Source organism: Sorex araneus, chromosome 2 (genome assembly GCF_027595985.1).
Source record: "Sorex araneus isolate mSorAra2 chromosome 2, mSorAra2.pri, whole genome shotgun sequence".
In the NCBI taxonomy this organism is placed as follows: Eukaryota; Metazoa; Chordata; class Mammalia; order Eulipotyphla; family Soricidae; genus Sorex; species Sorex araneus.
In genome coordinates this window covers 146,248,181-146,274,735 of record NC_073303.1, presented here as the reverse complement: position 1 = coordinate 146,274,735, position 26,555 = coordinate 146,248,181, and the positions used below count along the sequence as shown (strand labels likewise).

Here is a 26,555-nt window from a genome sequence, read left to right as displayed (position 1 = left end):
CCCCGCCCCCCACCCCCCAGCGCACTGCTAGGGGTGGCTGCTAAATGTAAAAGATGCAAGATCATCTGCTAGTTGAACATGTTCTATTTACTGGAAATGCTAGTAGGATATGAGGCTTGATTTTTGTTTTGTTTTATTTTTGTTTGGGGGCTATACCTGGCTGTGCTCAGGGGTTAGTCCTGGCTATGTGCTCAGGGATCACTCCTGACATGGTCCCCAGGGCTCAGGGGACCATATGGAGTGCTGGAGATTGGACCTGGGTCGACTGCGTACAAGGCAAGGGCCCTACCCACTTGCACTATTGCTCTGGCCCCAGATATGAGGTTTTAAAATACTATGAATTGGGACTGGAGTGATAGCACAGCAGCTACAGTGTTTGCCTTGATCCCCGGGATTCCATATGGTTCCCCGAGCACCGCCAAGAGTAATTCCCGAGTGCAGAACCAGGAGTAACCCCTGGGCATCATCGGGGATGAGCCAAAAAGCCACACAACACCCACAAAAATACTATGAAATTCACAAATAAATAATTCCAGGTGGGAACAGCTTTTTTTCAAGTTCTTTCTTCCTGGAACAAATTTACTTACAAAAGATTCCATATTATTGTTAATAGTACATCAGTGACATCACAAATTCTATCTTATTCCTCGGAAAATGGAAGAACATTTTCCGAGGAATAAGATAATAAAATCTTATAGAGGGCATCAATGAAATGTAAAAATACATTTAATTTCTTATGTGAATATAATGTTTTTCTTTCTTACATGTGAGCAGGCTTACTTTGGAAAAATTTCAGTCCAGGGATCCTGGAGAAATGGCTTTCTCTGGGGTTAGAGTGAGGAATTTACACAATGCTTGAAGCACTTTGTAGTGCCAAAAAAATAGAGAACTGCTGTTCAATAGCAGAAAAAAAAAAAAAAAAGAGGTATGCCAGAATGACACAGTGTCAACTAGAAGAGTTTCTAATGGCAAAAAAAAAAAAAAAAAAAAAAAAAGCTTAAGCAGCAAAATAACATTGGGACATAACTTAAGAGAATAAAATAATTCCATGTATTCAAGGTTATAAATAATTGGCTAAATACAGAAGTGGGGGGAACACAGTATGTTCACACTCCCTCTCCACAGAGGGAACTTAATCCTCCTCCACTTGACTATGGGCTGAATTTACTGAGTCATTTCTGACGAACGGAATCTGGCAAGGAGGAAATAGTAACTGCAGTGGGGAAGGCTGCTAGACAGCCGATACCCCAGTGATCAGGTTCTGAGCAGCTTAGAAAGCAGTCGATACCCTGCACCCCTCTGACAGAGACATTTCTCCTACGTTTGTTTGGTCTCTTTCTGATGATCAGAATTCCTTTTGCAATGAGCGACTATTACTTCTAAGTCAGAAAAAGCAATTTTTCAGCCCTGATGGAGATGTTACCACACAGAACCTTCACCGTTTGCCTTGTTTTAGTGATTTATTTCTATCCAGGAGTCATTATTGAAGCAGCAGTAAATAGCTTTTGTCTGCATAGAGCCTTGAGTGCCGGGAGAGGGGGACTGGATGTCCCTACCTGTGGCAAAATAAAGAGACACAAAGCATCTAATGAGGGAGAAAAAGCAACGGTAGGAGGCCAAGGCAGAGCTCGAATTGCTTCGATCACAGCTTTTTAGTTTACAAGACCGCTCTGCCTGGATTAATATCGACAGGTGCTGCCTGCAGATAACTCTCAGTGCTTGATTTATGAAACACGGGGAGCTTTTGTCACAGTTCTCATTCTCTATCAATAGGGGTTGAAAGAAGAAGTAAGTGATAGGTAATCCCAGTCCTGAAATCATCAAGGCCTCGAATTGCTTTACCCTATATCCAGGCTCCAATTTCTAGCTCCCCGCCCCGCTGCGCCCTTTATTCATCTAAGCTAAATTCTTGTCAACATTCCTCCTGATGTCAATGTGTTCTGGAGTTGGGGTAGGTAAATTCAAACACAATCCTGTCACTCACTAGCCGTGGAGCTTTGATGGTCTCTCTGTGCCTCAGTTTGCGCCTCTGTACAATGGAGCTATTGACAATAGCACTTACTTTACAGGCTTGCTGTGAGGAAGAGATGAGTGAATACTTGTTGGGTGCTTGTTGGATGCTTATCACATGCCTAACATATAGCAAGCCCCCAGGCCGTGGGCTACTCTTTCTACATTGTATTTCTAGGGAAGATGAAGTGAGCTGAGCACATACTGCTCCTGCATTCCTTATGCATAGTTTTCAACAGCACTGTGATCCTATTCCTGAAAAATTGAAATATTCCATTGGACATGATTGAGTTCTAAAGAATTTTTCTTTTCAGTATGAGTTCTTTGTGACTTGGTTGTGGGTACGGTGATAGCTGCGTGAGGGAGACTGCTTGATATCAAGTTAGACGCAATTCAGGCGAGCCAGTGAGGGTGAGTGACAGTTGATATTTTCCACACATAGGCATTTCAGAAATGAAACCTGCTAATTGCTAGGGTAGGTGCCACCCCAGGTGTCTCTTTGCATTTCCCTGATCACTATTGAAGTATATTTTTCTGCGTGAGATATTTTGGGAGCTCTATGTCATTCAAAGAATATTTCATTACTTTTCAGGCTTTGATAATTGAAAAATTGATGATATATAGCTTAACTATGTATTGTTATTTATAGTTTTATTTAGCACATATGTATATAATATCTATTTGGGTTTTAATAATGTCTCGAAATGTGCTGGTCACTTTAATCACATTTTAAAACCATTTTGTTCCAAAAAACAAACAAAATAAAAACTTTAAATTTACCTTTCTGTGATTTCTTCTCTTTGTGTGTGTTTTTGTTCCACAGAAAATATTCCTGAGAAAGATCTTCATGGAAGACTTTATATCAATCGTGTTTTTCATATCAGTGCTGAGAGAATGTTTGAATTACTCTTCACCAGTTCAGACTTTATGCAGAGGTTTGCCAATTCTAGAAATATTATAGGTCAGTCCTGTGTTCTCATGAAAAAGTTAATTTGGGAGAATTTTATTATCCTTAGTAGATTGACTCTATATTACTTGATTTATGTTTTCAAAGTGAAAATAATAAATATTTGAAGTATGAACATTTGGGAGTATGTGATTTTGCTTACTGTATAATATTACAATGTAAGCAGAGATTTACAAACTGAGTCATTGACACGGGCAAAGAGAAATCTGTTCTTTGGTCAAATTAAATATGGTTTATACACAAAAACATGAATTCACAAAGATATACCCATACCTGTGTCCATTGCAGTACTTATTCAGTGGGCAGGCAATAGAAACAACCCAAATGTCCAATAACCATGGCTATAAACACAGTGGAATACTGTGTAGCTATAAGAAAAGATGGAATCTTGTATCTTGCTGCAACTTGGGTGGAAGTGTAATGAAGTAAGTCAGAGAGAGAAGAACAAATACCAGATAATAACACTCATCTATGTTATATAGAGAAACAAAGTAAGGGAATAGACAGTCTGGAATGATGATAAATCCTCGGCCTTGATCACAAAACTGAAATGCCCACGTTGTGGGGTGGCAGTGGGTGGGAGATACGCAGGAGTGGACGGACACAAGGCTCTTGCTGAAGGGTTTTGTCAGTTTGGTGGTGGTGAGGTGCCGTGACCGTACATCAAAACCATAAGCATTAAAACTTTTAAACATGTTCAACTACATGTTTAACTACAGCAATAATAAAAATTACAATAATAATATATTTCATAACAAAATATTTTATCAATCATTAGATGCCTATTATTCGCAACTTGTATGTAAACATAACATGCATAGGCCTTATTATCAATATGAATTCCAGTATCAAGAAAAACCCCGGCTAATTCCAAATCTAAACTGTTACGGCATGGTGCCGTTTAGACTTAGAGTCAGTCAGGAAGCTAGCCCTCAGCAAGGGCGTCTGCTCACAGTGGCTGTGACGGGCATATCATTTTGCTATCGTCTGAATTTCTTCCTTGGTAATGCATTTCTTGAGTTTGGTTTCAAAATCTTCTTTCATTTTGAGAAATTTTCTTAACAATTAAAAAATGAATTTGGCTTACAAGAGTGTAAATGTGTATATGTTTTGGGGGTACAGTGTTCCCACACTCACACCCACCACCTATGTGCCAATCTCTCTCTCCCACTGCCCACTCACACCCACTTTTTGATCACCTCAATGCTGTTAGGGCTTAAGGGTTTGGCTGCTTTTTTTTTTTTCCATTTTGGGCCACACCTGTTGGTGCTCAGGACTTACTTCTGGCTCTGCGCTCAGCCATCAATCCTAGTGGGCTTGGGTGATTATTGGGGTGCCCGAGCATGAACCTGGGTCCACTATGTACAAGGCAAACACCCTACCTGCTATATTATCGCTGGACCTGCTTGTAGTACCCTGGGTTGGTCCACTTTAGACGTTTTTTCTTTCCTTCTAGACCACATTTGGCTGAGATCATCTTTCTCCCTCCAGCCTATTTCAGTTGCCATGGTCAAGACGTCTTTTAAAAAATTTTAAGAATTTAATGAAAAAAATGTATATTGTAAATTATTTATGGATTTGATCCATTTCAGCACAGAGATGGCTACTAATTGATCAAAAAATTGATAGTAGAGGACCGCAAATCTACTACCAAAAAAATTGGTAGTAGAGCACCGCAAGGAGTAATTCCTGAATGCAGAGTCAGGAATAACCCCTGAGATTGCTGGGTGTGACCATAAAGAAAAAAAAAATTAAATAAATAAAAATGTGGTAGCTTAGAAAGAAGTTTTTTAAAAAATCGATGCCTACAGTTGTGCAACAATACTTTGAATCTGAGTTTTAACTGTATCTAATTTTTTTCACTCTAAAAAAATGTGAATCTTCAGAAAAACTGTGAATAGTAATATAGAACCCATATATACAACACTTAGATTTGTCATTCTTTTTGTCATTCTCTTTTGTGGTAAAATGTCTATAACATAAAATTTATGGTTTCAACCATTTCTAAGTACATGTACAGTACTGAGAAGCCATCACCACCTTCTGTCTTCAGAACTGTATCATCCCTCCCCCAACTGAAACTCTGAACCAATTAGACAATAACTCGCCCTTTCCTCTCCCCCTAACTCCTGGGGGGACACCCTTCCACTTCCTGTTTCTGTGAATTTAATTATATTCGGTACATGGTTTCTCATTAGCACAATTTCTTCACAAGTTGCCATCAAAGTCATATGGTAGCATAATGATAATGTCTTTTAAGGTTTTGTTCACCATGATGGGAATGTGGAGGTGTTCATCTATCTCTGTTTGATAAACTGGCACCATTACTTCTCTTGGAAATAAGTAGAGACTTTAAGAAAGATGTCTCCATATAAATCAACTCTTACTGTCTTAAGAAAAGACAGCATTAATAGAAAACAGTTTAGAAGTGAATTAATTGCAGTCATAGAAGATGATGCTAAATGCTTTATTTTACTTTAAAAAAAATTTTATTAGTGAATCACCATGAGACACAGTTACAGACTTACAAACTTTCGTGCTTACGTTTCAGTCATACTATGGTCGAGTGCCCATCCCTCCACCAGTGCCCATTTTCCACCACCAATGGTCCCAGCATCCCTCCCACCACCCCCACCCTGCCTCTGTGGCAGGGCATTCCCTTTTGCTCTCTCTCTCCTTTTGGGGGTTGTGGTTTGCAGTAGAGGTATTACGTGGCCATTTTATTTTACTTTTATGTTAACTCACTGCTTTCAGTCTAAGGAGGTGAGGACTGATCAAATATGAAAATGTAAATAATTCTAAAAATATCTGTTGTTCCATTTTAAGCCATATATTTCACATTTTTAGGACTAATTTGTTTTCTGTCTGCTGTAATTAGATGTAGTATCTACTCCATGGAATGTCGAGCCAGGAGGTGATCAGCTGAGAACCATGACCTACACGATAGTCCTTAACAATCCCATCACTGGAAAGTGCACCACTGCCACTGAGAAGCAGGTATGCCATTGAGAGGTCAGCACTGCAACGAGTTTTCACCAAGCTTGAAGTATTTTTGTCATGAATGTCATAAGTAAATGTCAAGGAAGAAAAAAATGTAAAAATGGTTAAGATTAAAAGAGCCAGAAGAGGACTGGAGATGTAGCTCAGTGGTAGAGCACAAACTTCGCATGATGAAACCTCGGGCTCAATCACACACAAAATAATAAGATAAACCTAAGAGGGTTTTGTGGTTTTGGGGCTTTGGATGGTTTTGGGGGGGTGCATTTCTGGGTTTGGGCTTAGGGACACTCTGGAAATGCTCCGGGACCATGACTAGGTGATGGTAATGAGGTGATGGGGGTCAACACAGGCTTAGCAGTGTGCAGGGAAAGCACCTTACCCCCTCTGCAGGGCTGAGGGATGGTTTGGTTCACAACTGAGTGTGCTCAAGACTCAGTGTTTGGGGCCATGTGTGATGCTGGGGATCAAACCTGGCTTGGCAGGTGCTTGACCTGCTGTAGTATCTTGTACTTGCTGTAGTTTCAAGAGGCTTTTAACTAAATAAACACCATCTTAATTCAAACATCACTGTATCACTGTCATCCTGTTGTTCGTTGATTTGCTTGAATGGGCACCAGTAAGGTCTCTATTACACTCAGCCCTGAGATTTTTTTTTTCTTTTTGTGTCACACCTGGTGATGAATAGGGGCTATTCCTGGCTCTGCACTCAGGGATTATTTCTGGCAGTGCTCAAGGGACCATATGGGATGCTGGGAATCAAACCCGGGTCGCCGGGTCGGCTGCATGCAAGGCAAACGCCCTATCCACTGTGCTATCACTCCAGCCCCTCAGCCCTGAGATTTTAGCAGCCTCCCCTTACTTGTCTTCCCCAACGATTGGAAGTTCTTTCAGGGTCAGGGGAATGAGACCTATTGTTACTGTTTTTGGCATATGAATATGCCATGGGTGGCTTGCCAGGCTCTGCTCGTGCGGGCGGGATACTTTCGGTAGCTTGCTGGGCTCTCCGAGAAGTATGTATATACTGTCATCCCATTGATCAACGATTTGCTTGAGCGGGCCCAGTAAAGTCTCCATTCATCCTAGCCCTGAGATTTTAGCAGCCTCTCTTTACCCGTCCTTCCAATGGTGCCACATTAGAGGCTCTTCAGGGTCAGGGGATTGAGATCCATCACTGTTACTGTATTTGGCATATGAATATGCCACGGAGAGCTTGCCAGGCTCTTTGGTGCGGGCAGTAAACTATCGGTGGCTTGCCAGGTTTTCCAAGAGGGAGAACTATATTATCAGATGTTGTGCAGCTGCATTGTGGCCGCACACTTCTGGGAGCTTGGTTTTATAGTCTGGATGTTGGCCCTTGATGGGATTATAGGGCGCTGGGGGCAGTTTGTGGGTGTGACTGTCTAGCTACTGGAAAATGGGGGATCTGGGTGGAAGAGGCCCAGTTTCGATCCAAGCAGCCTTGAGATCTCGGCCCTGGGTCCTGCACACCTGGGGTCCTCTGCTGGTTCCTTCATGTGTGAGGATGAAATTCAGACATACCAACTTTAAATTGTATTTGATGAAATGTAAGGAATTTTTGATATAGTGTGTATAATAATGGTGCTATCGCTATGTTTTAAAGAAAAGTATCTTCCAAAGAGATACACTAAAGAGTTTATGATAAGATATAGTGATGTACTTAAGGGTAAAATTGTATTGATGTCTGGGGTTTCCTTTAAAGGTCAAGCAGAGGATAGGGTGGGAGAGAGGGAATACAAGGATGGGGCATAGGGAAATAGGACTAACAAATGTGTGTGTTGTTGGCTGGTGGATGAGTTTATGAAGGTTCACTATAATTCAGTTCTACTTTTGCATTTGTTTGAACTTTTAATAATAAATGATTTGAAGAAAGAACACTCTTGAACCTGATTTTCTGGGTCACATCAAAGTCAAGTAGCTAGACGGCTGCTGTGGCATGTGGAGAAGAGCTGGTAAGATAGTTTATGCCCCACTCTGCCAGGCTGGCCCCAACTTACCATGGAGTTGGTATTTGCCCGGTTTGTTTTGAAGCGTATTTGATTGTGCAAGTAGTTGGAAAATAACCTATTTACGTATGAACTAGTTTTACTATTGTAGCTTTTGTCCATTAGCGTCAAAAAGGATTTAATTTACCCGCCCCCAATATTTTCAGATATTTTAGAGAAGTTTATGTTCTAACTTCGGAGAATCTTTGACCTTGGAGGATGGGGACCAGAAGGGAGGTAGCTCAGTAGTAGAGTACAAGTTCGTGTTGCAAGGCCTCAAATTTGATCCTGGGGCACTGCCTGACCCCCAGCATCACCAGCTGTAGTCCCTGTGACCCTGAGCATGACCAGATGGAGTCCCCCATACTTGGGGTATTTTTTTGGGGGGGTGACAGGGGCACACCCAACAGTACTCAGGGTTTACTATTGGTTCTGTGCTCAGGAGTCACTCCTGGTGGGGTCCTGGGGACTATTGGTGGTGCCGGGGATAGAACTGCATGTAAGGCAAGTGCCCCTCCCCCTGTACTGATGCTCAGGCTTGAGTCCCTTCTTCTTCACCATCATTCAACTATGCAGATTGGGCTGAGCTGTACTCTGAGTGGCTCCTGGTCCCTGAACACTGCCGGGTGTGGCCACTCTTGAAAACCCTTAGAGGAGAGGCAGAGCTGGCGTGGGTAAAGAGGAGAGAGGACAGACTCATGCTGCTTCAGCCCTGTTACTGCTTAGGGGAAGCAGTGCTTTGTCTAGTTGTCTCTCGCACACACGCTTTTTAGGTGGGGGTGGGGGGTGGGGAGTGGATACAAGGTGATTTTGTAAAACTTGAATTAATTTTGGATGGGTCCTTGCTTTGTTCACTTGAATTTAAATTGTCCCCCCCCTAAAGGAGCATCAAAATTCTTTTTTTGGGGGGGAGGGGGCCACACCTGGTGGTGCTCAGGCTAATATCTTGGGCTCTGAGTTCAAGGATTGCTCTTATCAGGCACAGGGAGCAGTATGGGATGCCGGAGATTGAATGCAAATGCCCTACTGGCTGTACTATCTCTCTGGCCCCCACACTCTTTATAAATTAATAATGCATGCTTAAGAGTATGTGGATCCTTTCTTTTCCTCATACCTAAAAAAATACAGAAAATATTCTACAATTTGAGAGAGGTGGCAGTATTTCTATAGATGCCTTGTCAAGCTTAGATAGCCGGGCCAGCGTGCAAAGTCTGTTGGCTTTGCATGTAGACTTCCCAAGTCTTGTAATTTGTGACAAACAAATCTAGTATACCTAGAATTGTACATAAATATACATTAAACTGGCATGTATGTATGTATGCTTATTTATTAGTGGTTCTAAATTGGCAAGAAAGTTGGTATATTAAATGTACGCATGCAAAACTCTTATTTTGGCAGACACTGTATAAAAAGAGCCGGGAATCACAGTTCTATTTGATAGATTCAGAAGTGCTGACTCATGATGTCCCCTACCACGACTACTTCTACACCCTGAACAGATACTATATCGTCCGCTCTTCCAAGCAGAAATGCCGGCTACGGTGAGCTCTCGCACATGAGTGTTTTAGTTGGGAGCGGCTCTGGCGCACAGCCATTCAGAAACCCCAACTTTCTATCTGGCTCCAATGACATGATGGTGCTCCTCACTCACAATCCCACGTGGGATGGTGGCTTTGGGTCCTGGAGCGGCACCATCCAGAATGGGGTTGTTTCAGTTGTGGCTGTGGGGGGCTGTGGGGGATGGGTGGGAAAACTGTGCTTTGGGTCCAGGGGCAGAGCCAAGTCTTAGGGTGAGTTGAACGGCTGGGAGTTCTCGGGGAGCACATGCATGTTGTCTTGTAAATTACTTTGTTGCAGTGCAAACAAAACTAGTTGGTAGGCACATAGGGGGTTTGCCTTGCATATGCCTGACCTGGGTTTGATCCCGGCACCCAATATGGTCCCCCAAGTATTACCAGGAACGATTGCTGAGTACAGAGCCAGGAGTAAGCCCTGAGCACTGCCAGGTGTGACCCCAAAACAAACAAAGAAAAAAAAGATGGTCATGGGCCCTTGGACACCAAGCTTAGCCTCGTCTGATGTGATTACTTTCAACTCATTTATGACACTAGATATTTTTCATATATTACAATTAAAAATTTATTGTTTATTTCAAAATCATTTTAATTGAGCCAAGAAAGCTCTCTTTATTTTGAATACTGATGTTTAAGTAAAGAAAGTTCAGATCTGGGGGCTGAAGCAATAGCACAGTGGGTAGGGCATTTGCCTTGCACGCTGCTGATCCATGTTGGACTCCCAGCATCTCATATGGTCCCCTGAGCACTGCCAGGGGTAATTCCTGAGTGCAAAGCCAGGAGTAGAACCTTTGCATCACCAGGCGTGACCCAAAAAGCAAAAAAAAAAAAAGTTAAGATCTAGGGGCTGCACCGTGGCACTTTTTACAATAGCCAAAATCTGGGAAAAAAACCAAGTGCCCAAGAACAGATGACTGGTTAAAGAAACTTTGGTGCATCTACACAATGGAATACTATGCTGCTGTTAGAAAAGATGAAGTCATGAAATTTGCATATAAATGGATCCACATGGAAAGTATCATGTTAAGTGAAATGAGTCAGAAAGAGAGGGAGAGAGGCTAGAGTGTAGCACAGAGAATAGGGCGTTTGCCTTCCACATGGCCGACCTGGGTTCGAATCCCAGCATCTCATATGGTCTCCTGAGCACCGCCAGGGGTAATTCCTGAGTGCATGAGCCAGGAGTGACCTCTGTGCATTGCTGGGTGTGACCCAAAAAGCAAAAAATTAATAAAAGAGAGGGAGAGACATAGAAAGATTGCACTCACCTGTGGAATATAAAGTAACAGAATGGGAGACTGACACCCAAGAATAGTAGAGATAAGGACCAGGAGGTCCATTGCTTGGTAGCCAGCCTCACATGCTGGGGGGAAAGGCAGCTCAGATAGAGAAGGGAACACCAAGTAAAGGGTATTTGGAGGACCAGCTCGGGTTGGGAGATGCGAACCGAATGTAGACTATAGACCGAACACAATAGCCACTAAATGCCTCTAGTGCAAACTACAACACCCAAAAGGAAAGAGAGAACAAAAGGGAATGGCCTGCCACAGACTCGGGGTGGGGGGGAGAAGGTGGGGGTGCTGGAAGGGATGCTGGTATCATTGGTGGTGGAGAATGGGCACTGGTGGAGGGATGGGTACTTGATCATTATATGACTGAAACGCAAGCACAAAAGTTTGTAAATCTGAAACTGTACCCCTCAGTAATTCACTAATAAAAATTTTTTTTAAAAAGAAGAAAGTGAAGATTTTGTATCTCACCTTGAAGCCATTAAGTCCATATATGAGATGACTAAGATGCACAGTAATTTTATTTTATTTTTTTGCTTTTTGGGTCACAGCCGGCAATGCACAGGGGTCACTCCTGGCTCTGCACTCAGGAATTACCCCTGGTGGTGCTCAGGGGACCATATGGGATGCTGGGAATCAACCCGGGTTGGCCGCGTGCAAGACAAACGCCCTACCCGCTGTGCTATCGCTCCAACCCCAATCAATGCACAGTAATTTTAAAGGAAGTGTTGTCAGAGAAAAAAATTTAGATCATTATTTTATTTATTCTCCCTCTCTCTCTCTCTCTCTCTCTCTCTCTCTCTCACACACACACACACACACACACACACACACATTCTCTCTCTCTCTCCATCTTTGGGTCACAACTGGCAGGCTTGGGAGACCATATGCGATGCCAGGGATTGAACTCTGGTCAGCCACATGTCTTACCTGCTGTACTGTCCCCCCGGGCCCCTATTCCTCAGTTTTTGGGTCACACCCTGCAAGTGTTCAGGGATTACTCCTGGCTCAGTGCTCAGGGATCACTTCTGGTAAGCACAGGCAATCATATGGGGTGCTGGAGATCAAACCTGGCTCTCTGGGTATAAGGCACATGCCCTGCCTGTCGTACTGTTGTTCCAGTCAGGATAATTATTTATTTTTAGAAAAGTTTTTCTGATACAATCTTAAACGCTTTGAATCCTTAAGGCTAAATGCAATCTTACATTGAATTTCAATGTTAACATCAGTAAATTATGTCCTTTAAAGAAATATTCTTCTTTCCTCTTTATCTGATTAGAGTTTCCACAGATTTGAAATACAGAAAACAGCCGTGGGCCCTTGTCAAATCTTTAATTGAGAAGAATTCTTGGAGTTCATTGGAGGACTATTTCAAAAAGCTTGGTTTGTAAATATATCGTTTGATCTGTTTTTTTTTTTTAAAGAGAATATCTATTACAAACTGGATTGATTCTTCATGTGACTAATAGGGGGAGTGACTAATAGGACTCAGATGATATTAGAGTGACTTACTGGGATGATTCCAGCCACTACACTTGAGATTTTAAAACTTTTTTTCCACAGGGGATTGGGGCCTGACGCCCTCCTGGTCATTCTCAGCGAACTGTCTGCAGCTCATGGTCCATTGCTAGGCAACCAAGATATGTGCTTGCATCCTACATGCTAGCGAGTACCAGGGCCACCCTGGCATATTCCAGATCCTTTCAGGGCTGTGCCTGCAAAACTGTGGGAGGCAGAGGCGGGGGGGGGGGGGGGCCGCGAAGGGGTGGGCTGGGGTACAGATAGGGTCAGGTGGGACTGGGATTGAACCATGTTGCCCCATGCAAGGCATGTACATGCCCTAACCTATGTACTATCTTTTGGCCTCAAGAATTTTAAGCTTTTAATTTTATCAGGCTAATAAATACTTGTATAATAAATAGCTTATTATATGCTGTTGTGTGTGCTGTATTTGCTACCTATCTGTTTATTACAACTTTGTGGGGTAGATACTGTTTCTTTTTTTTTTTTTAATTTACTAAGAAATGTTGCAATATACGCACAGGGAGGTGAAGTAACTTGTTAAGGCCACAGAAGAGCTGTCAGAATCCCTGGAAGGAACCGACAATGCTGGCTGGAGAGGGGCCGAGGAATGTGCTCATAAATGTGCTCCAGGCCCTAGAGAGTGTTTGAGTCCACACCTCCTAACCAGGGCAGCCCTCCTGGGTTTCTGCAGGTCCACTGAGCAATGGGAGCACATTCATGTATGGATTTGGAGGAGATGGGCAGTAAACTGGAGGAAGTGCTATCGTTGTGCTGTTTGGATACCCCTTAAAATATATATGAAGGGAAAGTATTCATGAGCATAGCTAGTTCTAGTTAAAGAAAAGCTGGATATCAGTCAGCTCAGGGGAATATAAGGCTTTGTGTAATGGTTCATTATTTCCCTTTTTCTTCTCCCTTTAGTTGTTTTTATTATGATATTTCTAATCAGGAGCAGAGAGATAAAACTCAAAAAATCAGTTTTTTACTGGATAATAAACTTTTTTTTTCTTTTTGCGATGCTCAGGGTTTACTCCTGACTCTGCACTCAGGAATCATTCCTGGCAGTGCTCAAGGGACCATATGGGATGCTGGGAATCGAACGTGGATCAGCCGCATGCAAGGCAAATGGCCTAACTGCTGTGCTATCACTCCAGCCCCTAGATAATAAACTTTTGATTAAAAAAATCTGGTTAAGGGAAAATTAAATGACCAAAATGAGGTTTCTAGGTTGTTGGCAGATTTTATTAGTGCTTCTTTTTTTGTAAGCCTTCACTATAAATTAAAACTATTACGTGCAACTCCTTCCTCATAGAATGACAACCAAGTACCATAATATATCATAGAAATCTTTCTAATGATTCAGTATAAGTAGGCTCCTGTTGTTTCCATAACTGAAATCGTTTCATTAATATTTAATGTAGCACATGGCAGATTTTCTCTGACGATCCCATCATTTATTAATACAGTTCATTCTTCCTAGAATATTGAAACCTCATTATGGGATCCCTGTATTCTCTGAAACTTTTCATTGAGAGTATAAGGTTTGAATCTGGGCTATAGCAAGGGTTAAAAAAGAAATGGAAAACAAAACAACCAAACCCCTTTTCTCTTACAGTTGACAAATTTCTCTGCCGTCTAAAGATTCTTTTTCCTCCTTAGAATCAGATTTGTTAATGGAAGAATCGATGTTAAATCAGCCCATAGAAGACCCCGGAAAACTTCCTGTCCTTCGAAGGAGAAGGCGAACGTGCAACCGAACAATGGAAACAATTCCTAAACTTTCTTCTCGGCATTCTTCTGGGGATGGAGGCCCAGATAATAAAGGGGATATTACAGGTATATGTTCCCTGATAGACAGAGATGGAAGAGTTTTAGTTGGTGCAGAATCCAGTTTTGGTTCTTTGAGTGTGTGTGGGGTGGGAGTTAGGTGACACCCAGCTGTGCTCAGGGCTTACTCCCGGCTTTGTGCTCAGGAATCTCTCCTCATGGGGCTCAGGGGACCATAGATGGTTCCCGAGACTGAACTGGAGTCAACTCTTGGACAGGCTGCTGCACTATCTCCCTTACCTTCAGAATACATTTCTAACTGATAGATCATGTCAGTTCTTAGGCGGTCCCTCTCCTCTTCTCCCCTTCCTTTCTCATGTTGATCAAAATCTTAGTTCCTTAAAGATGAGCAGTGTAAAAGTATAAAGGGCAGTTGCAAAAATGGCAGGCCCATCATCAGTAGAAATACTGCATTGGATATCTGTGGTACATTTAAAAATGGGATTTTTTTCATGTGAAAGCTTGTCTGAAAGCCCTCGATCCAAATTCCTTCCCAGCAAGCAACAGTTTAGGTGGATTTTAGTGATTGCTGCCCCATTAGACTGGGTGTATGCACTGAGGTTGCCAAAACCAACTCACCCCCAGTCTCCGCTCTGGAGATGTCCCTGCCCAGAATTTAGAGACGTTTATCTATCCCCAGGGTATACTCCAGTGATGCTGTGCTTTTCATCCTTATGTAGCGTCAGGACAAGCCCAGCAAAATTGCAAAGATGGAACTTGATTTTCACTGGTCCCCATTCCGTTTTAAAGACATCTTTCCTCTACTATTATTCCCTTTTTCTCAGACGCTTGAATTTTTCAAGCTTCTCATGATTCTATATATTATCATATCATCTTCTAAGTCTTTTATCTAATTTTGTGTGTGTGGGGGTGAGGATGGGGAGGGGTATTTGGACCACACCTGGCAATGCTCTGGAGCTCAAGGGTTATATATGTGCTCAGGGGACTTCATGTGGTGTTTGGGGGAAACTGAAGTTGGCTACTTGCAAGGCAAGCACCCTAACCTTTGTACTATCTCTCCAGCCTCATATTTTTAACTTAGTATAAAAAAAATCTTTTTTTTTTTTAATGTTGCTAAGAATCAAACCCAGAGCCATGCAAGCAAGTGCCCTGACCCAAGCCTTATTTTGGAATGTGAATATGTCCACCTACTCTTTTTTTTTAATGGGGGGATAGGGGAGGGCTCGAGGGGTCTCCCAAGCAGCACTCAAGGGGGTCAACTGGGCTGGCAGCTCTCTCTAAATTTAGTTGCTCTTTAATTTTAAAATGTAAAAGTTTGAATAGCAGAAAATAGGTGAGGATGATTTTTTAAGTTTTGGGTGTTTTTTGTTTTGGGGCTACATCTGGCAGTGAGTGCTTACTCCTAGCTCTGCGCTCAGGGATCATTCCTGGCAGGTTCAGGGGACCATATGGGGTGCTGGGGGATTGATTTTGGGTTGGCTGTGTACTAGGCAAATGTCCTTCCCACTGTACTATCTCTTTTGCCCCAAAGAAAAAATTTAAGGGAGTGAAGCAATGTCACAAATTCATTTTAAATATGATTTACAGGGTTGGAACTTTAATTAGAGAGACTATATGATGTGGTGAATTGTTTATTTAATTTAAATTGGGTTCATTATAGGCCAAATTTTCAGTAGTGATACAGTTTTTTCCTTTTTAATATTTGTTTCTATGAATCTACTTGGGTTATCGGACCATTTAAAAAGCACATAGTAAAGTGCCTTCAAGTTATTTTGTTACTGCAAGTAAATTTAAAAAATTCTTCTTTAGTTTCTTTCCACTGAAATTCAAATTTGACCCGTTATGATCACAAGTTGATTTTAACATGGCCTTTATTGTGTGTGGTCTACAGGCACAAAAACAGAAATGGGAAGCTATGGCACGGCGCTGATCGTGGTGATGAGTGTTTTGTAAGTATTCATTCCAGTGCTGTTTCGATTGTGCCCACATTTTTAACAATGTACAGATGGACTAAATGCATTTTGTGTAGTATTGCGTAGATATTGCCAAAAGTTGACAATGTTGCCCTCCAAAACAAAAATTTCATGTTTCAGTATAATAATTCCTCGTGTATGATTTTCTGAATAATTATTAAATGAATCTGATTTATTCCTGTCATTGTAAGTTTCTATGGAATGTTCCATGCATTTAAAGGGACTATTTATATATGTAGACTGGTGAAAATTATGGTTTGATTAGACCAGTGGTTCTTACTCTTTACTGTTGTTAAAATGCAGATTTCTTAGCCTCATTTCCAGAGATTGAGCACATATGTCCTAAGTAGGGATTGGTAACCAATATTTTTAAGATACTTACTTAATGTATTTAAGTATTGGGGCAGTATGAATCTCAAAGTGTCCTATAAGAATACTCAACAAGGAATAGTTAGGCTTGTGTTCTCTTTTTGGCTCTATTTGGAACTTGAGGAAGTTCTTGAGATTGAGTTGAATCGTTCTGACTGGGTGATATACTCTGGGTGAACATTTTTGGGGATGAATGAATTTTATCTGTTTTTTCTAATTGTAAATTTGAGAATATGGAAATGTGCTTTTGTTTTTCTTTTTGGGTCACACCCAGCAATGCACAGGGGTTATTCCTGGCTCTGCACTTAGGAATTACTCCTGGCAGTGCTCAGGGGACCATATGGGATGCTGGGAATTGAACCCGGGTCGGCCTTGTGCAGGGCAAACATCCTACCTACTGTACTATTGCTCCAGCCCGGAAATGTGCTTTTGAGCTTTCTAAAATATTCTCAACTCTGTTCAAATCACTTTGCAATAACAGTCTTGGTTAGTAAATATTATCAGTGACTTTCTGCATTATTATCCATAAATTATATGCAAATATTCCACTTATATAATTATAAGTAAAATATGTATACATATATTTGTATAAATATTCACACACATTCACCAAAAAGGTTGTTGTGAAAACCAATATGGTAGTTTCATTTTGGGCTGGAGCAGTAGTACAGTGGGGAGGCACTCGCCTTTCACATGACCAACCCACGTTCAATTCCTGGCATTCCGTATGGTCCTCCAAGCACTGCCAGGAGTGACCCCTGATTGCAGAGCCAGGAACAGCCCTAAGCATAGCCAGAGGTGACCCTAAGACAAAACAAACAAGCAAAACCTAAAGTAAGTTAATTTACCTTGTAACATTGTTCAGGATAATCATTAATATGTACCTGGCATTTGATACTTCCTTTGCCTAAAATGAGCAACAAAAAATTTTTGTTGAGTAATCATTTTTCCCCCCTACTGGGAATATGAGGTACATCATGATCAGCCTGAGATCAGGTCTTTATTGATCTTCATTTCCTTTCTGAAGTAGAGTATTATGGCTGTATAATTGCTTAAGCCCAAAGAACCCAAAAATAGACCATGAAAGCTTCCCCGGTAGATTTCTATGCTGGTGATCCCATATCAACTGTGCTGACTGATATTCCTAATAGAGAGGAGAGAGATTTTTTTTCCAAGGTTTTTATTTTTATTTTATTCTTTCACAGCAATAGATACATTTACAAAGTTGTTCATGATTGGATTTCAGTCATATAATGTTCCGGCACCCATCCCTTCACGAGTTCACGAGTGTACTTTTCTTACCACCAATGGTTCCAGTTTCCCTCCAGCACCCCTTATCCCCCTGCCCCACTGTCCCACTGCCTGTCACTATGGCAAGCACTGTTCTTCTCGAGAGGAGAGAGATTTTAGGGGCAATGCAATCCTGCTCAACTTGAGCACTTGACTTTACTCTAGTTACCTTCCAGATTTCCCGTAAATGGTCAATTAATACATCCGAATAATTATTTTGTACATTAAGATAGGACTTGTCGACTTAAGTGGCAACAAGAACTGGGAACTAGTCTCGGTAAGATGCGTGTTTGCAGGTTTCCCTTATTCTACATTCCTAGTGTTGTGGGTTTGGGTAAGAGTGGATTAACCAGCTATGATTTGTTGTACCTAGTCTGCTGCTGTTAGTCCTGTTGAATGTGACCCTGTTTCTGAAGCTGTCAAAAATAGAATATGCTGCTCAGTCCTTTTATCGGCTCCAAGTTCAGGAAGAGAAATCTTCCAAGTAAGTCTTCTTTTTTTTCCATTTTTATCCCCAATCTGTTTTCACCATGTTATTCCAATATTATTTTAGTTGCAGAAAATTTATTATCAGTTTTAAAGATTTTGGTCTCCAAATTGCTCTATAGTCATCAACTTAATGTTTAATTATTTTTGTTTAGTTTGCAAATGTATGGAGTATGGATTTTTTCTAGTAATGAAAGGTAAGGAGCAATTCTCATAATCTACTTAAGTGGTATTTCTCTTTCAGTTTAGCCTCTGATACGGCATTGAGGACAGAAAGCTTTCAGAAGAACAAAGACCAGGCACAGCAGCGTTTAAAAGGAGTTCTCCAAGACTCAATTGTGATGCTTGAACAGGTAGAAACTCTGCACCGCAGTACTTAGAACTTTGGCAGCAGTATGACTCCTTTCATTTTCAGAGAATGTTTACTATATCAATATTTGAAGAAATATCCTTCCTAGAGGAAACCATCCTTGCTCGTTTCTATATTACACACAGTATGACATATTCACTTGCATTGTTTAAAAAACAAACATGGGAGCATCCCAGCGTTCACTACACACCCTCTTTTCTTCTTAGTAATATATTGAGATATTTTTCTATTAGCGTGCATACAACCACCACTTTCTTCTTGTTGATCCTCTAGGTATGCTTAATATTAACTCTTATCTAGTACAAGAATTACGGCTTTTGCCTTGCATCCCACCAACTCCAGTTCAGATCCCTGGAACTGCATAGGGTCCCCTGGGCACAATGAACTCTTTACTAGCAAAGTTATAAATGTGCGTATATTGTTCATTACTTGATTTCATCTGTTAGCCATATTTCTTGGCAGTATTTCAATATCAGTATGTCAAGCCTCTTTTAACAGCTGCAGAGAATTCAAGTCTATAAATATGTTATAATTTTTAAATCAGTTTTCCATTGAGGAATTAATGCTTACATTATGTTGGTGCTTGACTATAAACATTATCTTTTTGTTATTGTTGTGGGGGGGCACACCCAGTGATGATCAGGGGTCACATCTGCGCTGTTCAGGGGAACATGTGGGATGGTGGGTACCGAACACGGGTCCACTGCATCTAAGGCAAATGCTCTGCCCACTGTACTGTTGACCCGGCCCAAAAATGATGTTTATAGACATTATTTCTTCAACCACAGTATCATAAACATATGCTGTCCAGTTCCAGGAACCAAAATGTAGCATTTCCTTTGAACAAGATTAATGTTCTCATGACAATCCAGTCTTTCTTTGAATTTTTGAAAATAGAGAATGCTAGAAGAGAAGGAAATGAGTTCTAGCATTCTGAGCTAATGCTGATAGGTTGTTTTCTTTCCTTCTTCTTGGGATTAAACTGGATGCTGTGTGCTCAGTAAGTGCCATAATCACAGAACTCTCCTTCCCTCCCTCTCTCTCTGTCTGTGTCTGTCTCTGTTTCTCTCTTGCTCTCTGGTCCTCATCCTTTTCTTCTGTGCATTGGTTGTTTTATTTCAGAAGATCCAGTTACTGAGTATTTGCTCTCCGTGTGGAGGAGCTGGGCTGGGCCCACCCCCTGGTATACTCCCCGTCACTCCTGCTGGTGCTGAGTTTTCTAACTGTGATTTGTTTATTCCCCTTTACTCTCTGCTCATTTAAAAAGCATTTTGCTTGGGGGGCCACTTTCTGGCATTGCCCAGACCCGGTGGTGTCGGGGTGCTGGGGCCCCAAGAGCTGCTTCTTCACTGGGCCACATCCCCAGCCCTTCTCACTTTCTGCTCTATTTACAACTCAGATGCTGACCGATCTTACCTTCTCTTGCCAGCTTTCATCTCTGCCTTTTTGTTCTGCTTCCTCAGAGGTTTCCTCAACTTATTCTCACATTCTCCTATTGAGGTTTCCTGTTTTTGGTAACAAACTTTGAAGAGTGATTCTTTCTTTCTTTTTTTTTTTCTTTTTGGGTCACACCAGGAGATGCACAGGAATTACTCCTGGCAGTGCTCGGGGGACCATATGAGATGCTGGGATTCGAACCTGGGTTGGCTGCGTGCAAGGCAAATGCCCTACCCTCTGTGCTATTGCTCCAGCCCCAGAGTGATACTTTCTTGGAACAAATTTTATTTATGTATTTTATCTATTATTTTTTTATCAAAGAACTGCCATTTACGAAGTTATTGATAGTTGAGTTTTCGGTATATGACATTTCAACACCAATCCCACTGCCACTGTCAACTTCCCCTCACCAGGGTTTCCATATTCCCTCTGCACCCCAAACCCCACCCCATCCCCACTTGTCAACTTGACAGGCACATTAACCAAGTTTCATGCTTGCAGCTTAGATCTCATGTTGTCAGTTTTGTTGAGTCTGTATTTTGGGTGTATGGCTCTACCACTCACCATATCACCAGTATAACTGAAGCCCTGATGCCTGTTTACCCATTACTTCCTGTTCTCTTCTTCCCCTCTGATTTCTTTCTCTGTCTAGCAACATCAGCATTATTTTCCTCCAGATGTTCTCTCCATCTGACTGCCAGAGACAGAAACCACTGGGATTATTTTCCTTTCACATCCTAGAACATCATCTTTTAAAATGGCTCTCCTCATTTTGATTTCCATCCTTAGGGTTTGAGGATTTCAATGTATGTCAACAGCCCTTGGCTCTCACTGGTATTGATCGAAGCTCTTAGCAAAGATGTCAGTTGGGCTGCTCTGCTTACCTTGTAGATCATATTAGGTGGAGAATTCCTAATACCAAGATTCCGGGGCTCTCTGTCTTTCCTCATGCACTGATCTTGCCCTTGTATAGAGAAGACACTTGAATCTCCTCTCCAAAAGTACAGTATTAGGGTTGGAGACAGTACAGGAGGCAGAGCATGCAGCTCGCATGCAGCTGACCCCAACACCCAACACTGAGTGAGTACCACCGAGCATCACTCCTGAGCATTATGGATGTAATCTAATCTCCCTCTCCAGGCAAAAATTTTTTAAAAAGGAAAATATTTTTTTAAAATTGGGGGCTGGAGCGATAGCACAGTGGGTAGGGCGTTTGTCTTGCATGTGGCTGACCGGGGTTCGATTCCCAGCACTCCATATGGTCCCCCGAGCACCGCCAGGAGTTAATCCCTGAGTGCATGAGCCAGGAGTAACCCCTGTGCATTGCCAGGTGTGACCTAAAAAAAAAAGCAGAAAAAAAAAAGAATCATTGTGAGTTACAAAGTTGTTCATGATTGGATTTCAGTCATACAATATTCCAACACCTGTCCCTTCACCATCCCATCACTGTTGTATGTTTCCCACCACCAGTGTCCTCCCCCAGCCTGCCTCTATGTTAGACACCTCTCTCTCTCTCTCTCTCTCTGTCTCTTTCTCTGTCTCTGTCTATCTGTCTGTCTGTCTCTCTCTCTCCCCACACCCCTTTTAGGCATTATGGTTTGCAATATAGGTACTGTTTATCATTTATATCCCTTTACCTCCTTTCAGCACTCAGATCTTGTCCAGCTATCACGTCCAGTTACCGTCCTGGTGGTTTAATTTCACTCCCCCACAACTTGTAGCAAGCTTCCTACCATGAACTAGTCTTCCTGGCCTCGTTTCTACTGCCTTTGGGTATTATTCTCTTACTGCATTGTTTTATGTCCTGCAAAAAGTAAAAATTTTTTGGCAGGGCCATACCTGGCTATGCCCAGGTCTTATTCCTGGCTCTGTGCTCAGGGGTCACTCCTGGTGGTGCTCGGGAGACCTTATGTGGTGCCAGGGATTTAACTGGGATCAGCCACACGCAACACAAGCACCTTACCTCTTATACTATAACTGGCACACCTGCCACCCCCTCAAAATACCAGTAAAAATTTAGACTTCTGCCAGGTAGACCCAATGCTCAGTTACATTTAATCCATATGTCATCCCTGTCCTCTTTGTTTCTCCTTCCTGTGATTCCTGGCTATTGATATCTGCCCTGAACTTTTTGACGGTTTTCAGAATAAATTGGTTCTCAGCTTCTTTTGCTTTTAACACTGGGTCCAGTCTTTTCAGGCCAATGAAGCCATCCATTGCTTTCACTAGTCTCGAAAGTCCTACTGTCATGGCCACCTTCTCTCTTCACCCTCCTTATGGATTTATACCTTTTTTAAAAAGCCCATTTTGTTTTCTGTAGAATTTCAGGAGCGGGTGGAAACTACACATGTACTTAGGCAGTCACGCCAGCTCATGCCTTGCCTTGTTTTCTTCTCTCATATCTTCCACAGATATTGCTCAAGTTGAAATCCCTAGTGTCCCCATTGGCTTTTAAGATTAATGTACCTTTTTTTAGTTTTCATCTTACAATGTCAGCATTTGATAGAGCTGACCACTCATTTCTTTCTTGAATTGCATCTAATCTTTCCTTCTTTAAAATCATGAGGCGGGTGCTGTGGAAATTCAGTTTTAATGTAGTGATTTAGTTCTTTAAAGAATTTTCAATTTATAAAGAATTCAATTGAATCTTTATAAATTCAGTTTATAAAGATTTTCAATTTATAAATTTTCAATTTATAAAGTTGTGAAACCAACACTATTAATTCCACAATATTTTTATGCCCCCTCCTTTATTCCCCTCCTAATAACCCTGCACTCATCAGCAGTGACTTTATCCCTCACACATTGCACTTTTGGCCATTATTAACTCACTTTCTTGAAAATTGCCCTACTCTGGAGATTTTATATAAATGGAATTAGCAGTATGTTACCATTGTGACTTACTTCTTTCACTCTGCATTTTGTGAAACTATTTTTTGCTAGTTTAGACCATCTGACCTCGACCTTAACTTTGGTCTTTCTTGCCAATGATTCTTACATCCGTTCAGGACTCATGCAGCTATATACCAATCTGGCATCTTCACCTGGATACCTAGGCTAGTAGGCACTTGGATTGATCATGTCCATAACAGAATTCACTTTTCATCGCCAACAAAACCTAGTTCTCCTCTAATTGGCCTCATTTCAGAAAATTGTACTATCATCTCCAGTTGCTCAAATCAAAACCGAATATATAAGTATACATTTATGGATCTGATCATTTCTGTTACTTCTGTATCCCTTACTTGTCTGTAAGCTCCAGGAATGGAGGGTTCACTGCTGTATCCCTAGAACTTAGCACTGTGCTCAATGTGTAATAGACAAAAAGCAGTAAATTCTTGGTTAATGAATGAATTAAAAAAAAAAAGACATTCTTGCTCTCAAGTTGCTTCCAATTTTATGAGACATCAATGTATTGTCAGAAATGAAAAGAACAAAATTAGCAGGTATGGCATTTGTCTTGCATGTAGTCAACACGGGTTCGATCCCTGGCATCCCATAGGGCATCCCCAAGCACCATCAGTCGTGAAGTGATTCCTGAGTGCAGAGCCAGGAGTAAGCCCTCAGCACTGGGTGTGACCCATAGAAAAAAAAACAATGGAGCAAACAAAAAGATACAGATGAAATATCCAAGTAAGTAGAATGTTTGGGGAGTTCAGAGGAAGGTTAAGGGCCAGAGAACTAGTGCAGGGGTTAAGGTACTTGCCTTGTATTCTGCCTACTCTGGTTTGATCCCAGGCACCACCTATGTTTCCTCAAACACTGCCAGCAGTGATCCCACCAGGTGTGGCTGTCCAAAAAAGGCATGAAAGAAGAGGTATTATTTTTAGGGAAAAATATATAGACAGCAGGGGTAGGTAAGTTTTAGTGAGATGAAAAGAAATATGAATACATCAGTGAGCAAAAGTCTGGATTTGGCTTGTGAGTTGTTCAGGGGAGAGTGAGGGGACCACTGCAACTTCAGAAACTTTGAAGAAAACCTGCCTTTCACTTCCCTGCGGATTGAATGGATGTACCGTGCAGTAGAAAACAGCAGGGCACTGTGGAAAGACGGAAGATACACCAGCAAAGGGAACAGCTCTGCAGCCATCACACAAACACTCCGAAGAGCTGGGTGCTTTATATGCAGCCTTTCATTTGGGCATGTGAATAAAATTACATTAGACGTAAATGTAAACTGTTGGCATAGAAATAACCAGGGAGGTTAAACCATCTGATTTTGAAACTTTTTTCTTTGCAGCTAAGGAGTTCACTCGTCATGCTTCAGAAAACCTTTGACTTACTAAATAAGAATAAGACTGGTGTGGCTGACGAAAGCTAGCCATCGTTAAAGACTGAAATCGTAGCGGTATTGGGAACTAAAAAGGAAACATCCAGAAGAAACCAGAGGATGAAGGATTTTAATTGTCAAAGGAATATTTCCACATTTTCTCATTGGTACTTTGAATGTTAACATTCTTATCCCTTTAAATTACATTCGATAGTTTCCAAAGGCCTTAAGAATCCACCCTTTCACTTTTACATAATTTTAAGCTGTGAATTTCTTCAGTGAACCATGAAATGTATTGTGGATTTGAATTTCTGTATTACAGAAAAAAATAATGAGACACTGAACTGAGTGGCATGGCGTCATTTTTGCAGAGGTTTGACGTTGATGCTTTAGCTGTTATTGCAGAATCACTGTGTCCCCGGCAGATTGCTCTCACAGATGAGATATGGCCAAGAGAGTGCAGACAATTTAAGGAGAAATTGCTAAATCATTATGAATTTTGAAGTATCAGTTTTTAGACATGAACATTTTTAGATTTGTGTACTGTAACTATCAGAGTGTCTTCATTTAGCAAATAAAGGTAAATTCAGTAGTCAGGTTTTTTGTACATGCATGGTGGGTGATTATCTGAAAGTTTCTTTAGCTGTGTTAGATCTTTTTTTCTTGGGTATGCAGGTGGGCCAGGCCTGTATGATTCCCAGCCGTGCCCATCGGATGCATGCAAGCAAGTACTGTCCTATTTCTCCAGCCTTATAGCATGGATTTTTGGTATTGTTTTGTTTGGGGGTCACACCTAAGCCGTGTTCACAGCTTACTCTTGAACTCAGGGATCACTCCTGTCAGGGCTCAGGGGACTCTGTATGCCAGTGATAGAACCAGGGTCAGCCAAATGCCAGCAAACACCCTACCCACTGTACTGTTGTTCCAACCCCACATCTATGTCTTTGTGAAACAGTTCTTCCTTTGCCTGATAACTCTCAGAGGTGAGATAACCTGCTCATATCACAGAAAATCCGTTTACATAAAGAAATCATGTAGAATTCTAAGATTCAAAATGTAGAACCAAGAACCGTTTTAAAAATAGTGGCAGATCTGGGGCCGGAGCGATAGCACAGCGGGTAGGGCGTTTGCCTTGCACTCGGCCGACCCGGGTTCGATCCCCGGCATCCCATATGGTCCCCCAAGCACCGCCAGGAATAATTCCTGAGTGCAGAGCCAGGAGTAACCCCTGAGCATCGCTGGGTGTGACCCAAAAAGCAAAAAAAAAAAAAAAAATAGTGGCAGATCAGACGAATACTTGAACTAAAGCTTCATTTCAGGTTAGCCACCTTTTTATGAGACATCTAGTTGAAAATATATAGTGGATTAGTTTCCCATAGTCACGTGTGGCATTTTAAAAAATGTGGATCTTGTTTTAGTTACTTAGTGATAAGCTAGGCACAAAATCCTCTTAATAAAAACTTTTTCCTCTTAACAAAAACATGTTCCTACACAAGTGCACTCACTGAAGTCTTAAGTCAGATTCAAGCTTTAGCTGATTCATAAAATGTTTAGGGCATGTTTTAAGTGATGTCCCTGGAACAAGACAGTGGCAGAGTAATTTGCATATATTCTTTAAACAACTGTTGTCTTGAGTTAAATGCTTCTTTTGTCCCAGACACCAAAGCCACCTGGGGTTGCTAAAGTCATTTTTGAGATGCCTTGGGGAATGAATGGAAGTATTGACTCAAGTGATGGAAGTGGTTTTCTCTGGGTAAATCTCCACAAACTTCCCTTGAGAGACAAATGTACCTGCTGGGGCTTTGGAAGAAGATTTAGGATGGTTGTGAGCGGAGTGACTGGATTATAAATTTGAAACTTTGTAATCTGTAAAGGCTCAAGAATGAGGAGTAACAGTTGACTCTGTGTGTGTGTGTGTGTGTGTGTGTGTGTGTGTGTAAGAAATTTTGTAATCTGTAAAGGCTCAAGAATGAGGAGTAACAGTTGACTCTGTTGACGTGTGTGTGTGTGTGTGTGTGTGTGTGGTTTCCTTAAATGCTGTGCTTCTCAGCATGCCTCAAATAACCAACACTGGTTTATAAATGAAGCCTGAAAATATACGTAGGTGAATCCAGTAAATAAAGGCTGAAAATATAAGTAGGATGGATTCAGTGACTTATTTATGTAACAGAAATGTCAATAAAATCCAAAGTGAATTGTCCTTTTCCT

At 41.5% G+C, this 26,555-nt stretch overlaps 1 protein-coding gene across 1 annotated transcript in view; it reads left to right on the top strand.

Moving 5' to 3' along the window:
* The window catches only part of GRAMD1C (GRAM domain containing 1C), a 110,060-nt gene extending 83,578 nt beyond the window's left edge, over positions 1–26,482 (top strand). The window contains exons 10-18 of the mRNA XM_055127449.1: positions 2,834–2,971; positions 5,856–5,974; positions 9,379–9,521; positions 12,120–12,223; positions 14,024–14,200; positions 16,044–16,101; positions 18,158–18,268; positions 18,515–18,623; positions 24,318–26,482. Of these exons, the coding sequence (XP_054983424.1) occupies positions 2,834–2,971; positions 5,856–5,974; positions 9,379–9,521; positions 12,120–12,223; positions 14,024–14,200; positions 16,044–16,101; positions 18,158–18,268; positions 18,515–18,623; positions 24,318–24,398 (1,040 nt within the window). The 3' untranslated portion in view covers positions 24,399–26,482. The remainder of the gene's footprint in view (positions 1–2,833; positions 2,972–5,855; positions 5,975–9,378; positions 9,522–12,119; positions 12,224–14,023; positions 14,201–16,043; positions 16,102–18,157; positions 18,269–18,514; positions 18,624–24,317) is intronic.
* Positions 26,483–26,555: the final 73 nt, after the last annotated feature.